This window comes from Acanthisitta chloris, unplaced genomic scaffold (assembly GCF_000695815.1).
Source record: "Acanthisitta chloris isolate BGI_N310 unplaced genomic scaffold, ASM69581v1 scaffold2609, whole genome shotgun sequence".
In the NCBI taxonomy this organism is placed as follows: Eukaryota; Metazoa; Chordata; class Aves; order Passeriformes; family Acanthisittidae; genus Acanthisitta; species Acanthisitta chloris.
Window position 1 is genome coordinate 162,949 of NW_008691951.1, and position 16,964 is coordinate 179,912.

The window sequence follows — 16,964 nt, forward strand, 5'->3', positions numbered from 1 at the left end:
CGCCGAGTTAAAAATAAACACAGAAATATCTTATTTTAACTCTTTTTCTTAGAGTATATTTTTTTCAAAACTGTTAGGGGTTTTTTATCCAAGTGTTAAGATCATAATATATTGCATTTTTATGCAAAAAGGATAAGTAAAAATGTTATCATCTGGTGAACGACACAGACTCTTTGATAGTCACTCAAGTACTGTAATTTATCACAATATAAAATAAACACAGAAATATCTTATTTTAACTCTTTTTCTTAGAGTATATTTTTTTCAAAACTGTTAGGGGTTTTTTATCCAAGTGTTAAGATCATAATATATTGCATTTTTATGCAAAAAGGATAAGTAAAAATGTTATCATCTGGTGAACGACACAGACTCTTTGATAGTCACTCAAGTACTGTAATTTATCACAATATACTCTTAAGCGGCCTGTGAAATGCTTAAATAAAGCTTTTGAAGAAGCAACAATAAAACTCAAAATAAAACACATGAAAAAAAATCCTATTGCTGTCTCAAGTCACTCTGATTTTCTATGAACATTATCTGTCCTGAAAAAAAAGTCTTACAGATCATCCACTAAGCGTACGATGCCATAAAGTCTGAATACAGTCTGCACAGGTTGTCTTGCAGATTTGTATTTGCTATTTACAATGCACATAGCACAGTTTGTACAACAATATATTTTGGAAACGTATGCCTGAGAGAGCACCAGAAACAGAAAATTGCAGAATGTTTTAAAATTTCAGTGTGTTACTGTTAACTTGTTGCTAACAGGCTACCAGTAGCTTATAGCTAAAAACAGTCAATTAATGTTAGCTCTGGTAAACCCATCTGTTGCACACTGCTTGAAAATTAAAATTATAAAAATAAAAAATATCTGAACTTTTACTTCATCTCATTCCCTGGATACACAGCTCATATACACAGCTCATATCTAAGACCACTGAAAATGTACAGGAGATACATTTAATAGCCTCATAAAACAACTTAGGTTCAAAGTGACCTCATCTAGTCAAACTCCCTGCTCAGTGCATATCTCACTAGGTCAGGTTGCTCAGCAACATTTTTAGTCAAATTTCAATACCTCCAAGAACAGATCCCAAAAATTTCATTGGTTGTTTCTTTCCGAGTATTTAATTATCCCTATTGTTTTAAAAAAATGAAATCTAAATATCCAATTGAGAATTTCTATATTCCAGTTTCTGTCTATTGACTATCAATTTGTATCTCCAACAACAGTGTGGCAGCTTCTTGTCTGTCTCCCACAAACATGTAGATGCAGAGAGCACTTAGGTCTCCCTCGGGTCAGTAGGTTCATCAGGCCCAACTTCCCCAGATTTCCCTCATGCACTGTGTGTTCCAGCATCCAATCAGCATAGTGACCTCCACTGGACTAACTGTATTATATCTATGTCTCTCTTGTACTGAGAAACATCAAAGTAGACACAACACTTTATATGTGGTCTCATGGGTGCCAAACAGGGAAGAATCACCTTCTTCATCTTGTTCATTCTCAGTAATATACCCTAGGATGTTGATGGCCCTCTTGCTGCCATTGCCGGTACACTGCTTGCTTGCATTCCACTTGGTGTGGTGTACTGCAGAGCTGCTTCCAAAGCAGTTGCAACCTAGCCTGTACCACTGCATGGGGTTATTTGTTCCCAGATGGCAGGATTTTGCATTTACATTTGCTGAACTTCTTGATGTTTCTCAGTTTTGGGATCAGCCCTGTTTAATACTGAATAATAATGAATTAATAATAATGAATGATCTGTACAAAGGTGATTGAATGCATCCTCAGTAAGTCTGCAGGTGACAGAAAGTCGGGCAGGACTGTCAATTTGCTGGAGGGTAGAAAGGGATCTGGACAGGCTGGATCGATAGACCAAGGCCAGTGGTATGGGGTTCAGTAATCCAAAGTGCCAGGTCCTGCACTTGGGTCAAAACAACCTCATGCAACTCTACAGAATTGGGGATGAATGGCCGGAAAGTAACAAAGCTGGTGAAAGGTCTAGACCATAAATCCAATAGTGAGTGGCTGGGGGTACTGGTGTTGTTTAGCCTGATGAAAAGAAGGCTCAGGGGAGACCTTATCGTTCTCTACAACTACCTGAAAGCAGGTTGTGATGAGGTGAGATTTGGACTCATCTCACAGTCAACTAGTGAGAGGACAAGGGGAAGGAAAGAGCCTGAAGTGACACCATGGTTCAGGTTGGGTATTAGAAAAAAAAATCTTCACTGAGTGCTTAAGCTCGCCAATGAACTGGTGGAGTCACTATCCCTGGAAGTGTGTGAAAAACAAGTAGATGTGGCACTTTGCAATATGGTTTAGTGGACATGGTGGTATTCGGTCAAAGGCTGAATGTGATGATCTTGGAGGTCATTTCCAACCTTAATGATTTTATGGTTCTATGCTTTAGCCCACTTCAGCTCCAGCATGCCCTCTAAATAGCAGCCTTGTCCTCAAACATATTGATCATCTCCCCATGCCATTTTGATGACATCTGCAGTCTTGCTGAGAAAGAACTCCATTCTGTCATCTAGATAATTAATAAAGTTGTTGGGCAGTATTGGATGCAGAAGTAATCCCTGAGGAACATCACTATTTACTGGTCACCAGCTGGACTTCTCACTACAGATCACAAGCCTCTGAGCCTGTCTGTCCAGACAGCTTTCCATCCATCTCATTGTCTATTTGTCCTTATCCAATGTGATGATAAGGACATCAAAGTGGTCAAAACAAAGGATGATATGAAGCTAACAAAGCTGTTATCTGATCAGTATCTATTGAACAGAACCTAGTCAGTCATATTAAATAGTGGAAAACCAACTGATGACCCTGTGTATAAATCAAGTTAAACACCATACACTAAAGAACTGTTAAGTTTGCTTGCCTCACTTGCTATCTGACTTTATTTAAAGCCATATTAACACTGAAATAAACCACTGATGTCTGAATGTACAACCACAATTCATTAATGACTGCCATCACCATCTATCAATATTTCAACAATATTTTTCTTAATTTTAATGTGGAGTAACATAATATTCCAATATGCTTCAGGATCAGCTGTTGTAAATGGTACTGGATAGGAAAGGTTTTACAGATCACTCCTTCCCCATTCCATCCCATGAAGTTTTAACTGTGAAACTCTGTAGCTTAGATCATAAACATAACTAATAACATGATCACTGAAGTTCTTCATCATAAAAGATCATTAAAAATATTGTATGAGGCATAGACTTCACATAAATAAAATGGTTGTTCCGTCTGTAGTATAATCAGACTTCTCAGTAAGTTAAAGGGTACATACAGAGTCAGAACATGTCACTGACATTACTTAAGAGTTTATAATTCAGTTTGAATAATGTTTTGCAGTGCTGGGACTAATGACCCTTGCAGTGAGAAGCACAGAACTACATCTCTAGAAGCTATAAACCTACCACTTCATTCAAAGGCACTTGCAAACATTCTGCATCTCCTAGCTTGGAACCATTATATTGCTAACATTATGACTGGGTTACAGACACATCAATCACTTTATTCATTTATATTCTTCTGGTCAAGGAAATTTTACTTATGGCCATTCTCCTGCTCAGTGCATCAAAGTAATTTGAAGATTTTCCAAGTTTATGTTAAGCAATTTATCTTGAAATATGTTGAAATAAAAATGTGGAACAAGCTCTATCATTTCAACTGTCAAACTGCAGTTTCAAGATGCAAAATGATCGCTGAGGTTTAAGTGAAGCTACCTGAGAGGTGATGCACTGACAGATTAAGTAGTTATGATTAAATAGTTATATCTATGAGGCATTTCAATTTTCTGTTTGAAGTAATGAGGCTTCAGTCAAATGGCATGATAATGAGATGAAGAAACTTGTACTGTGTCTTGGAATGTAACGGTCTAAATTTCTAAGCACTGTCTATACATTGCAACATGAGCAGAACCATGGTCTTTATTGGAAGAGAGAAAGCAAACTACACTTTTATTCCAAACCATATCAAGTACAAATAAATTTTCAGAGAATTTCCCATGCTTTAAAACCAGACTGAAATTACGTTTTTAAGGAAAAACATGACTTGTTTTTCGTCTCTCAATATTTACCAATGTAGAAAGGTAGTTGTTATGAGAAGGGCTAATGATACATTAAGGCCACAGAGTCCATTACTCAATCATGGTCTATGACAAATTTTCACCAATAAACATACAATGGTTCAAAAATAAGTACAATTCAAGATATCATATCCTCTAAAAATAACTGCATCTCTAGAAGCTGGCCACCACTCTGTTTTCTAAGGAGACAGATAAGACCATATAGTAGGACTCAGATTTCTCACAAGTATGACAAGCTGATAAACTTCAGACTTTTAGAGGCTAGCTTCCCTCCACATGAACCCCCTATAATTAGAAGAATAAAGAACTGACACAAAAAGCTTGCGAAAAGAAATAATTTGCTTTAGCTTATTGATATGCTCCATTTTGCTTCCTTCAGTTTTTTTTTAAAAGACATCACACATGCATTTCACTCTACTATCATGTAATTCTGGCAATAAATTAGAAATTGAAACTTATCAGACATATGGCTTTGCAGACTGAAAATTTTCAGAAATTCACAAGCTAGTAACAACCCAGATTGTAATTAAGAAGTACAGAAGTCTTAAATCAAGTGATATGGATATTTGTGATGCCATTTAAACTAGCAGATACATTAAAAATTAAAATTTAAAAGCACACCATTATACACTGGCAGGACGATTTCATACCTCAGGAATAAAACAACCCGCATTAAATATGATGTACCAATGAAACATTCCACTTCTGCTCTTATTTTTAACGTTTTCCTTCTAAAGCATTTGTTTAAAATGTTGCTAGCCAAGTTCCATTTCTAAAAAGTACAGGGAATGCAAACATAGAGATCTCCGACTTTCACTGTTTCACTAATGTCTACCCTCCTCTCTTCTTCCACCAACATCATAACTTGGTAAATGGTAAGAGCATTTTCCAAAGATTTTTCAGATGTCATCTGATTTCTTTCACTGTTTTTCTTATCTTCATTTCCTCCATGCACAAGTTTTCTTTTCCGCTTGGAATTTGCATTTTGAAAGAATAATTTTATATTTGACACCAAAGACTAAATAGTTCAGTAAATACCAGGGATATTATACCTCTACTTATGGAACAAGATGCATAAATGTACAGTTAATTAATTTTACTTCCCTTAGATGCTTTCTCCATGCTTAGCAATGACTACATTTTGAAAAAAGTTTATCACATTTGAATTAATTCTGGACATACCTGTGGGAACAAGGCAAATAAAAATTTGTATTTATTGCTTCCATAGATTTCATGGTTGAGGGAAATAGAAGCTATTCAATGTGACAAAAAAACTGTGTTGGAAATGACATATCTCCTGAAGACAAGAGGGTTCATAAATTCAGTAGTCTTCTAGGAGCTATTTCTTCAATCTAAAGAAATTTCCAAGTTCAAATGTCTTGTCATAACATGTTACATGAAAGCACAAAGCAAGTTGACTTTATATATATATGTATATAATGTATATATACATATATATGTATATAATTTGGTTTTTCTCTTTAATGCACAAAAGTGTAAATGTAGAACTCATGTCTGACACTGGGCAAGGAAATTGGTTTTGAAAAACGAAGATTATAACATTAACGGAGATTCAATGAAATAAACCAGTTGCGTACACTGATTTTCATTAAAATGCTATTGTGAAGACAATTGTGAATCAGTTTCTACTAAAAAGTAATTCATAGAGGAAAGCTGTAAGACACTTGCCAGGCACCATGCAGCCAGAGAGCTATTATTTTATTACTCTTCTTTTAACGAATGAATATTTAATTTCAAATACGTAATTAAGAAGTAAAATTATTTCAAGATGAGATTTAACTGGAGTCATATCTCAAAATTATTATATATTCTATTGCATAAGTTATGCCTATAAATCTATTTTTCCAAGATTATTTGAAAAACTTTGTCTTGCTCCTCATTTCCACGCCAATGTAGAACTATTGTTTCTTTGAGTTTTTTTAATCACAAAAAGCTTTATGATACAGCACCATTATTTCTGGTCAGGCCTAGCTGTATAGATATGCATTATGGTTAGTAGAATAAAGATTATTATTTTTGGTTTTGACAATTCTTGGCTACAATGTTTAAGAGATACAATGGGGTCAAAAGGAATTTCTGGTACTTAATGTAGATTTATTTGCAGATGCAAAGAGCAAGATGAAAGAGAGAGAATTTCAGTCATTACAGTAATTTTACTTTACTTTGGGACACGTATCTACTCCATGTAACTTTGTTATTTGTACTCTATTAAAAGACGTTATGATGATTAATATTCTAGAAATGGCTATTCAGAGAGTCAGCTATAAATCTCTATTAACTCAACTGATATTAAACTACTTTTGACAGTGTAGTGCTAAATATCCAAGAAGTAACTTAATCTTTCTAAAGATTTAGAAAAGTGCAGAAGGAAATCATAACATCATTTTGCTGTTCAAAAGCTGTTAGAGCTCTCTCAATTGCTGTCAGAGCTTCCCCTCTACCCAAGATTTCCCCCAGTAAGCGCTTTTCATACATCAGAGATGCTCATTTTCCAGCAATTCCACTATTTATATCATAAATAATTTTAAGTAAATATTTAACACAGTAAGCTAAGGAAAATTCATTTCACTTGTTTCATGTTTCACATATTCAAAGACAAAAATATTTTTTCTTTAGAAAGCTGAAGCACCAACATTTTGAAAGCTGCATTCACAACTATGTTATTCTGCCTGCATATCAGAAACTTCTTAAGCTATTTATTTTCTATAACTTTCAAAGAATGGTAAGTTTTTACAAGCAAACAACTGCACAATATGCTAGAGTTAAGGGAGTACTATTATTTCCTATTCACAACGAGCTTTTGCAATGACAGCTTGGAAGAGGATTCACAGAGCCAGAATTCGAGACACATCACTTGCAGCTCTTGAAGTAAGCTCCCTGAAAAGGTTTAAAGAAAGGGCATGGAAGTTCTCTTGAAAACATGAGAACTCTTTTTTAAAGAAACAGTTATTTCTCCAATCTTTTTTTAAAGAGGGCTTCCCCTCAAATCTTCTGCATAAAACATGAGGAGTTTGTTAACAGACTTCCTCTTGCCCTACTTTATGTTTACTCTCAGCACAGTTCATAATACTTTCCTGGAGTCTGAAGGGAAAATAATGCCTTTTGTCACCTCAGAGACTATGCATCTGCTCTTTGCTGTGCTCATAACTTTCCTACCCTTTTTTCACATTAAGGTCTCTATTTGCTGTTCCTCTATCACACTCTGCAGAGTATCCTCCTTGCACTGTAGAAGTTTTGCCTTGTCCTGCCTCTGTGTAGTAGAAATAATCACTATTCTCTTATGTCGATTCCCTCTACATGGGAGTGTTTTACTCAGGACAAGCAATAAGGCACCCTTCACCCACTCACACCTGGTCCTATGCTGCCTTTAACACAAAACAGTAAGTCAAATACATGTGACCTGACTCACACCTAAATGCAGTATCATGATGCCTATGAAAATATCAGGTACTGTGAAGCTTATCTTTTAGGGTTATGTTTTCACTGGGTCAGAAACAATACTGAATTGCATTGCTGTGATTACTTGCTTATATAGCAATGAGAAAGTATGACTATGACCCAAGTTTGCAAATGCTATTGCAGTTAAATCAGAGCTTGTTTATTAATTGCAACTGACTTCTTTCTTGATCTGTTATCTTTTGTTGGTGATTTTCCCATTATACATAATTCAGATTTTTAGACCTGAGCATTAAAAAGATTATATAACTAATATCTTAGAAATGGGCACAGGTGTTTGTGAACTTTGTGATACATCAGACATGTATTGGACACAAATCTTCAAATGTACTATAATGAGTAATTTCATTCACCTCAAAAATATTTCAACGAATTGTTTGAAAGTCTAGTAACAACTTTTTAAAAATCAAGGTTTTTCTCTATTTTTTCCACTGTCCATTATATTGCATTTCATTCAGAAAAAAAACCCAACAAAACCAAATAACCTACAGAAAGCCAAAATAAAACCCACCTGAAAATATGAAATAATACATAAGTCTAAAACATACATTGATAAAAGGTTGAATTCTTTCAACCCGTATCTTTTCAATTCTAATGTAATCTCATTCTAAAGTAGATCTGCTAAATCTGCTAAAGATTCAAAAGTGAATTCTGCTCCCACAGTTTATTTCTCTTTACTGACAGATGAATGTTAAATTTACTAGCTTGGACCTGTAAAACTGCAATTTAAATGCCTAAATGCAGAGAAAATTAAAACCAATCACAGAACTGGCTCTAAGAGTGCAAAATGGGTATAACAACCTGAACAGTAGTGGCAAGAAAAACACAGTTAAACCTGTGAATTATAAAATGTTATGAGTTGCAGAAAAGAATAAATATAAAAGGACATAACTGCTAAACAAAAGAAGCAGATTCATTGAAATGTGCTCTATTACTTCAATAATAATTTTAGTATAGACCTTAAGAGACCATTATTTCTCATAAATTATATGCATTCTACCCTTTATGTAAGTTTAATTTCATGAACCAGATGTTTTTAATTTTGTAAACCTATGAAGAATCAAATGGCTACCAATATGATTTAATTTCTGAATAAGTAGCATATTTTTGCTTCATTGATTCTGATTAATTTTTAATATTACTGTCGTATCTGTTCTGTCAGGTGTAACCAGAAAAATTTTTAATCTTGCCCAACAAAATTCTTTATTTCTTGAACTTCTTGTCTGAATCTACTTCACAGACAACTAAAAGGAGGGATAATTGTTAACAAAAACACAACCCCACAACAGAACAGAAACTTCCTTTGATAATGTTCCCATGCTGAACAATGACAATTACAAAGCTTCCCTAAAGCTAAACTAAAAGAAAGCAATTCAAAAGTATTCTAATGACTTATATATACTTTTACTACTATCACCTGTATGTGTTCATGCATCTAAATAAGGCATATGCTGTTCTGCCCCAGCAGACAGTGCATCCATCACAGAATACCAATTCTCATAACTTCAAGGAAGTCCATAGGAATCACCAGTTCTATGGTTTCAAAAGGACCACTTATAAAATTAAATTCTGCAGAAGCACAGAATAATTTCAAGCCAAAAACTAACAAGGTATTTTGACTTATAGAAGACATACAGGATTCACAAGATTGCAATTTAGATATCCCAAAACTGCCTTACCATGGTGTAGTTATGAGCCACCTTCATAAGCTCTGTGCATCCTTGCGCATCAGCAAATGCTCGTATTCCCAAACAGTTGGATGGGTGCAAAAGCTTCATTAGAAAATGGCAACAAACCTCTACTACTTGTGGGAGCTGGAGGAGGCAGGCAGCTGCTAGAAGATTTTCAATTGTATCTTCTTTCAATTCCAGGCAGCCTAAAAAAAAGGACTGATTATGGATGTATACATATTTTTTTGGTATTTACAAAACACGCAGTATCCAAAAAAAGGTTTTTATAAATAATCATAGCTCTCTATAAATCATTCTACAGAAAGAATGAAGAAAAGTAGGTGTCCCTGACTGGACACCTCAGTGACTTGAATATTACAGCATTAGAAACATTTCTTTTTCAACTACTATTAATTCAACTGTATAATAGACATACAAAGAGAGGCTGTAAAGTGTGGAAAGGAAGAGAGGACAGGATATCTGGATATCAAAGAGTCTGTGGATGGTTTTCTTGGGTTTCTTTTTATTCTCGTTGAAATTGGTGAAAAAATTTGCATTATCTTCAGCGGCACAGAGCAAACCTCACAGTCATTTACTTCCCTGCAAAGGATGAAATAACTGCCTAGCATAGTATGAATAAAGCCATAAAAATATCTTCAAAATAAGGCTTACAATCTTCAGAGTTTGTGTTGCTCATTTGTAATGTGACTTTGGGATTAATTTTATCTGAGTAACATATGGCAGCCTTCTCATAGCATAGAGTCCTTCTAAAGTAATTTATATTAGTGAATAGGTCATATACGCATGCATAATATTTATCTTCCATTAACTAACACTTATATTGCACTTAATGCTGTAATTTCACAAGTCATTATCTTTATCTTACAGATTGACACACTTTTTAATAAATGATAAAATAAATTTCAAAAATAATTTCTTTGAATGAGGAAAGTGTAATTCTCTTCATCATGCTCCCCCACATAATTTTAAAGTATTTTTTTACATTAGTATCTTATAAATCTCTTACATTAATAATTTACTAAGCTATAAGTTAGAGATCACAAGGATATCTTGGAGAAGTAGAAAAAAAAGAATAGGAAAAAGTGGACTTAGTAAAAAACACTTCTGATTTTATTTTGCTGTGCTTGGAAAAATCTTTTCAAACAATAAGAGGATTAAGTGTATATTGATCTTTCTCTTCAAAGTAATATAGTTCAACACTTAGATAAACTCACTCTTTTCTCCATATAAATTTTGTATTTGTTGTCGCATAAAGAAAAATCTACAAATCTCAATCACAGAGCACTAAGGAGTTCTAAAATCCTCAACACAACAGTATGCCATTGAAAAGAAAAGATGCTTTGTATTGCAATATCAACCCCAAAATAAAATAGCAATAACACTGCACATCTTTTCTCCTTTCACTATATGTGGAGCTTTAAATACAAGATGGAAACTGTGAAGTTATACTTTACTAGATTTAGTTATAATACATCCTTTTGCAAAAGTTAGATCATTTCAGTGGGTTTCCTCTGTTTATTTTTATGCTTCTATTAATGTCATATGAGTTTCTCTTTATATTATCAGACACTTTCTCATAATTTCTGTCCACCATGTGTTTATGCAGTGTGGTCAGAAGGCATACTCAGCAGCAGATTCTTGGCTGACCCATACATTTATCAGTGACACTCCCGCATTTGCTGCATGTTTGCAGGTAATGACTGGCTCAACACATGGTTTATTATCTAGAAGACAGTTCCACTGTGTCACGTGGAAGCTATCAAAAGACAGTTATTTTCCAGTTAAAACTGATCACTCTGAAGGAAAGAAAGAAGGAAGAAAACTAAAAATGTGCAAAACACCTATGAAAAATAGATGGATTTAGAAATGGAAACAAATTAAGAAAAATAGAGTTTTATATTTCCTTTTCTTATATGCAATTTAGTTTTTCAACAGCAAGCTCAAAAAGGTCTCTGGCCCTTCAAAAGTGTGCTGGTTTTGTCTGGGGCAAACCTAACCAGCCAAGCTAGTCAAAAAAAGACTGTTGTTGTTTAACCCCAGCCAGCAGCTAAGCACCACGCGGATGCTCACTCCCTCCCTTATCTCTCTCTTCCCCCACCCCCTCCTCACTTGGTGGAATGGGGAGCAGAATCAGAAGTAACTTGCAGGTTGAGATAAGAATAACTGAATAATAATTGAAAACAAAGTAGAATACAATGCTAATGGTAAGTTATAATTATTATAATAAAAAGGAAGAAGAAAGGGAAAATAAAGTAAAACTAAACCAAACCAGTGACACAAAATATAACTGCTCACCACCTGCTGACCAATGCCAGACCAGATCCACCCTCCACTTCTGGGCAATGCCCCCAGTTTACATACTGGGCATGATGCTCTATGGTATGCAATATGCCTTGGCCAGTTTTGGTCACCTGTCCCAGCTATGCCAGTTTCTTTTGGGTACCTTCTCACTGGCAGTGAATGAGATACAAATAAGGAAAAAAATGATCCAGATATCATTTGCAAAGTGATATAAGCACTCAAAGAGTCATCACTCTTTATGTGGAAATGTAACAGTATCACAGTTTGGCTTTCTATCACCAAATGTAGCTACCCTTAGAAGAACACAAAGGAAACAGTTTAAGCCACATCAATCTACTTGTTTTCAATTTGAAGATATTTTCTGTTAACTTTCAGGAAGAAAAGCCCTGGTAGGGCTGGGAAATAGTAGGATTAAACTAAGTTTAAATCAATGTACGTTATTATCTCTTCTATAAATTACATATTTCTCTTTGTAACCAATACGGCCATTTTGAAGAAGACCCTTGACATTTTTATGGAAGAGTATGGATACCTTTCTGGCCTACACATTAATCAAGGAAGGTAACACAATGGCTTCTGGAATATCTGGGGATATGAATACATTATAGCTTGACTGACTTTTAACTAAATTTAGAAATACTTATTTACTACTTAATAAAGTAGAGCCAGAAAACTACATGCATTATGAGTCAAAGAGTTTATTGTTTTTCGTTCTTTCAGCTTCAATGATAGATAAGTTTTTAATCCATCTAAATGTTTTCCAAGTTGTATCTTCTTTGTTAATCATCAAGACCCTTTCATAAATTTGTTCACAAGGGCTGTATTCACTTTTTCAGCAGAGTGCTATGACATTTTTATGCAAATTCCTCTGGGATACCAAATGTTTAGCACGGTCAGAGTTTGAAAAAAGAAAGCTCTTAAGAGGCTGAGTATATACAATGTCAAATCTTCAGACAGTTTCATATTGGCAATTAGAAGATCCAAGCATCTATTTAAAAATATTTAATAGGATATTCAAGGGAGCATTAATATTACTGCTCCTTCAATTCATCTCCCCCTCACATTTTAATGCAATAAGAAGCTTGCACAAGTGCTTCAGTCTGAGAAAAACAAATTATGCAGAGTTTAAAATCTCCTTTTGTATTACATTAATTAAGTTGAAAAAATATGAGGAAAAAACAATCAAAAGAACTTTAATGTATTCTAATTGCTATTCTACATTATAGCTCTATTTGTGACAAATTTTATGTGCATTGCTTATGCAGAAATTAAAATGCCTGTCCTTAGCAGGCATTCTCATAATGAATACATAAATTTTATTACTTCATTACCAAATGTGAAGCAGAGATAATACATAAAAATTCCCTGATATTCTTATTCTTTTGCTAAGCCTTTTCCCAAGTTCAGGGACAGTTTTGGTATGTCTTTTAAGTCTAATATTTTGCTTTTATTCTATCTTCTACACCACTGACTATCCTTTAGAACTAATTTTTCTTATAGGGGAACAGTGCACCTTTGACGACCATTGCATGATGTTAATGAGGTCAGTGTGTGCCACAGGAATCAGCCTCCCACAGCTATTGGCCAATACATGGGGCATGTGGTGGGACCACTCAGTAGGTACTGTTCATTTGCACAGTGCATAAACAACAAATTTTAACAAGATTTGTAACACATGGTAATATCATTTTGCTTCATGTGCAGAATAATATTCTTTTTTCTCTTTTGAAATTACACATTTATCCATTCATAGCAAGATTCTACAACATTCTTAAGATAGCTGTGAGTAAGGGTGCACCAATGAAGTCATGGGAAGTGTTGTGGAATTAGAAACAAAGGCTAGAACTAATTCCCTCTAATTTGGTATTTATCTTTTTAACTTTTCCATTTCACATGCCTTGATCAGTTTTGTTCCAGTTTTGAAGTGTTGTTATTTTCACAGGCTAAGCAGTTGTAGGAATGCAGCTTCTCTATTAGGTCTCATTTTAAAAAAAAATAAAGGCAGTAAACGGTATCAAGATAATATTTATTCAGATTTTGCACAATAGAGGAATTGCTTAGAATTATGGCTACAAGAAGAAATCACTGTTTTGAAACAGCATCAAATTCCAGTGAAGAATTGCAAAAGCTTATAAAAAAAGATGCTATGTTTCATATTGCTATAATAGACCTTTTTTGTCACTGCTTATCATTAATCTTTCCAAAACCTTAGGTACTTGCCCGGTAGACACCTGTGCTAACCATCTGAGATCTCCTTTTACAGCCCATGGACAGAAATATGAGGTGTTAGAGCAGTTTTCACCTGCCCTGTTTGTGTTGTGTCCTTCAGTGTAATATGAATCACTCCCCGAGTAGCAATTTCTTTTTTTTTAGCTACAAAAGGAGTGCTTATTGTTTGAGATACTGAGACACTGCTGAAATTTATATTTGTTTATATGAATTCAGTTCATCTGCTCCAAAACACAGTACTGGGATCATTGGAATCATGAAGTTTCAGGTGATGAAACACTCTTGTGTTGTGTCCTTCAGTGTAATATGAATCACTCCCCGAGTAGCAATTTCTTTTTTTTTAGCTACAAAAGGAGTGCTTATTGTTTGAGATACTGAGACACTGCTGAAATTTATATTTGTTTATATGAATTCAGTTCATCTGCTCCAAAACACAGTACTGGGATCATTGGAATCATGAAGTTTCAGGTGATGAAACACTCCACTCTACTGTCAACTCCTGGTAATGACATAATGTGTGAAATCACCTCTTATGTCCATCCATGAATAGCAGTCCATGAAGAATGCTATAAAAAGTATCTTCCCTTTAGCGGAACATCTTTTAGTCTCCAGCTGACTTCTAAAGGCAATGTTTTGACTTTGACCTATGTCTTAAAAAGATAAATTCTACATTGTATCATCTTCCACACTTTTCATAAAGGTGACATAGTTTTCAAAAAAGAAAACACAACACAATATATTTACTTTGCAGAGGTCTCTCCTGATCAAAATCTTTTTATTTTCTGTTCATTATTTGCTGCAGACCACGTACACCAATTGCAAGTGAGGAAGACAGGCACAGTATGGCTGATTGTATTTATTTAGAATAATAGAGTGGTTTGGGTTGGAAGGGGCCTTAAAGATCATCTAGTTCCAACCTCTATGGGTAGAGACACCTTCTACTAGACCAGGTTGCTCAGAGCTCCATCCAACCTGTCCTCGAACACTTCCAGGGATGGGGCATCCACAGCTTCTCTGGGCAACCTGTTCCGATGCCTCACCACCCACCGTGTAAAGAATTTCTTCCTAATATCTAATCTAAACCTACTCTCCTTCAGTTTGAAGCCATTCGCCTTTGTCCTGTCACTACATGCCCTTGTAAATAATCCCTCTCCATCCTTCTTGTAGACTTGCTTTCAGGTACTGGAAGGTCACAATTAGGTCACCCCAAAGCCTTCTCTTCTCCAGGCTGAACAATCCTAATTTTCTCAGGCTTTCCTTGAAGAAGTACTCTATCCCTCTAATCATCTTTGTGGCCCTCCTCTGGACTTGCTCCAACAGGTCAATGTCCTTCCTCTGCTGAGGATCCCACAGCTGGATGTGGTACTCCAGCTGGGGTCTCACCTGAGCAGAGTAGAGGGGCAGAATCACCCCCTCCAACCCTGCTGACCATGCTTCTTTCGATGCAGCCCAGAACAGACTTGGCTTTCTGAGCTGCAAGCACACATTGCCAGCACATGTCCACCAGCACCCCCATGTCCTTCTCTGCTCTCAATCTGTTCTTTGCCCAGAGTGTATTGATACTGGGGGTTGCCCTGACCCAGGTGAAGCACCTTGGACATGGTCTTATTAAACCTCATGAAGTACCCACGGGCCCATTTCTCAAGCCTGCCCAGGTCCTTCTGGGTGGCATTCCATCCTTCAGGTGTGTCAACAGTACCACTCAGCTTGGTGTCATCTGCAAACTTGCTGAGGGTCTACTCAACCCCTTAGTCTATGTCATTAATCAAGATACCATCCCAATATGGACTGCTGAGGGACACCACTTGTCATTGGGACTCTGGGCTGTTGAACACTAGTCTCTGGATGCAACCATCCAACCAATTCCCAATCTGGCTAACAGTCAACCCATCGAATCCATCTCTGTCAGCTTGGAGAGAAGGATGTTGTGGGGTACTGTGTGAAAGGCTTTACGGAAGTCCAATTTGGCACTTAGCATCAGAGAAAATTCATAACCACTTTTTGATGCAAATATTCAAATAAACAAATATATATTACCCCAAAAGGGAGTAGACTGCTACACAAACAGATAATGAAATTTAATTTGAGGGAAAAAAATTAGGATCTGCCCAAGTATCTATTATCAGACTATTCCTCTTACAGGTTAGCATCCAAAATCTAAACAAAATACAAATTAACCCCAAATATATGTATGATCCAAAGATGTGTTTACTTGTGGGTGCTGATGAATCACTTCATTTTTTGGCAGCCATTTTGGTATCAACCACTATAAATAAAAGTTATACCACATGACTAAACTAGGAAAATTATGTTTTTCCTAAGTGGAAATGGTTTTCCTTAGCAGAAGGTTTTTCCTGTCCTGAACAACTTCAATACCCTTCACCTCTAAACTAAATTGAGTGATCTGATTGGAACAGACTGGTTTTCTGAGCATACATCTTTTTTTAACCCTTGGGGATAAAATTCAGCTCTTGGAAAGTAAGAATTATTTTAACTTGCCTTTACACAGGGGACCTAAAATCATTTTTTAAAAGAAATTGCAATTTACATTTCCATGAAATAATCTCTAAAACCCAATTATAGTCAATCAGGAAAACATTCACTTGATTCAGATATACAACTTTCAACTGTGATTAGACACTCAATCACATTGTCAGTTATGTTACCAGTTTTTGATTCCTCACTACCAAACATGACTTCAAAATTATGAGAATTTGTTATTTAAAATAAATTTTTTATATGAAATTTATTTTTCAGTATAAAAGTTTCATAAATTATTCCAAAGCCATAAAAATATGCAGGTTGGCAAGAATGAAAAAGGCTCCATCACAGTAATATGAGAATTCTTTTAGATTAAACAGACTCATTCCTCAAAAATACCATACAATTATTTACACCCTGATCATGCCACATATTTAGAGTAAGTGGACTAAACTGGCCTAAACACATGATTATTTGTCAGTACTGCCATATTCCACTGTATTTTAATGGTGTGGAAAATTACAGCATTGCAGAGTGATAAGGAAATGTTATTAATAAATTAAAATCCCCACGAGCAGGAAACTTGTTGCAAATGTCTCGCTAAAAATCAGAAAAGTATATTAGCCAAAATAATTTGTGATGTGTTACTTTTTCACCTCCTGGACTGAAAAATTTA

The 16,964-nt window shown here is 35.3% G+C and overlaps 1 protein-coding gene across 1 annotated transcript in view; it reads right to left on the bottom strand.

Moving 5' to 3' along the window:
• The window catches only part of KLHL1 (kelch-like family member 1), a 132,699-nt gene that overhangs the window by 106,795 nt on the left and 8,940 nt on the right, over nucleotides 1–16,964 (bottom strand). Inside the window, exon 3 of the mRNA XM_009082453.1 lies at nucleotides 9,266–9,462. Coding sequence (XP_009080701.1) covers nucleotides 9,266–9,462 — 197 coding nt within the window. The remainder of the gene's footprint in view (nucleotides 1–9,265; nucleotides 9,463–16,964) is intronic.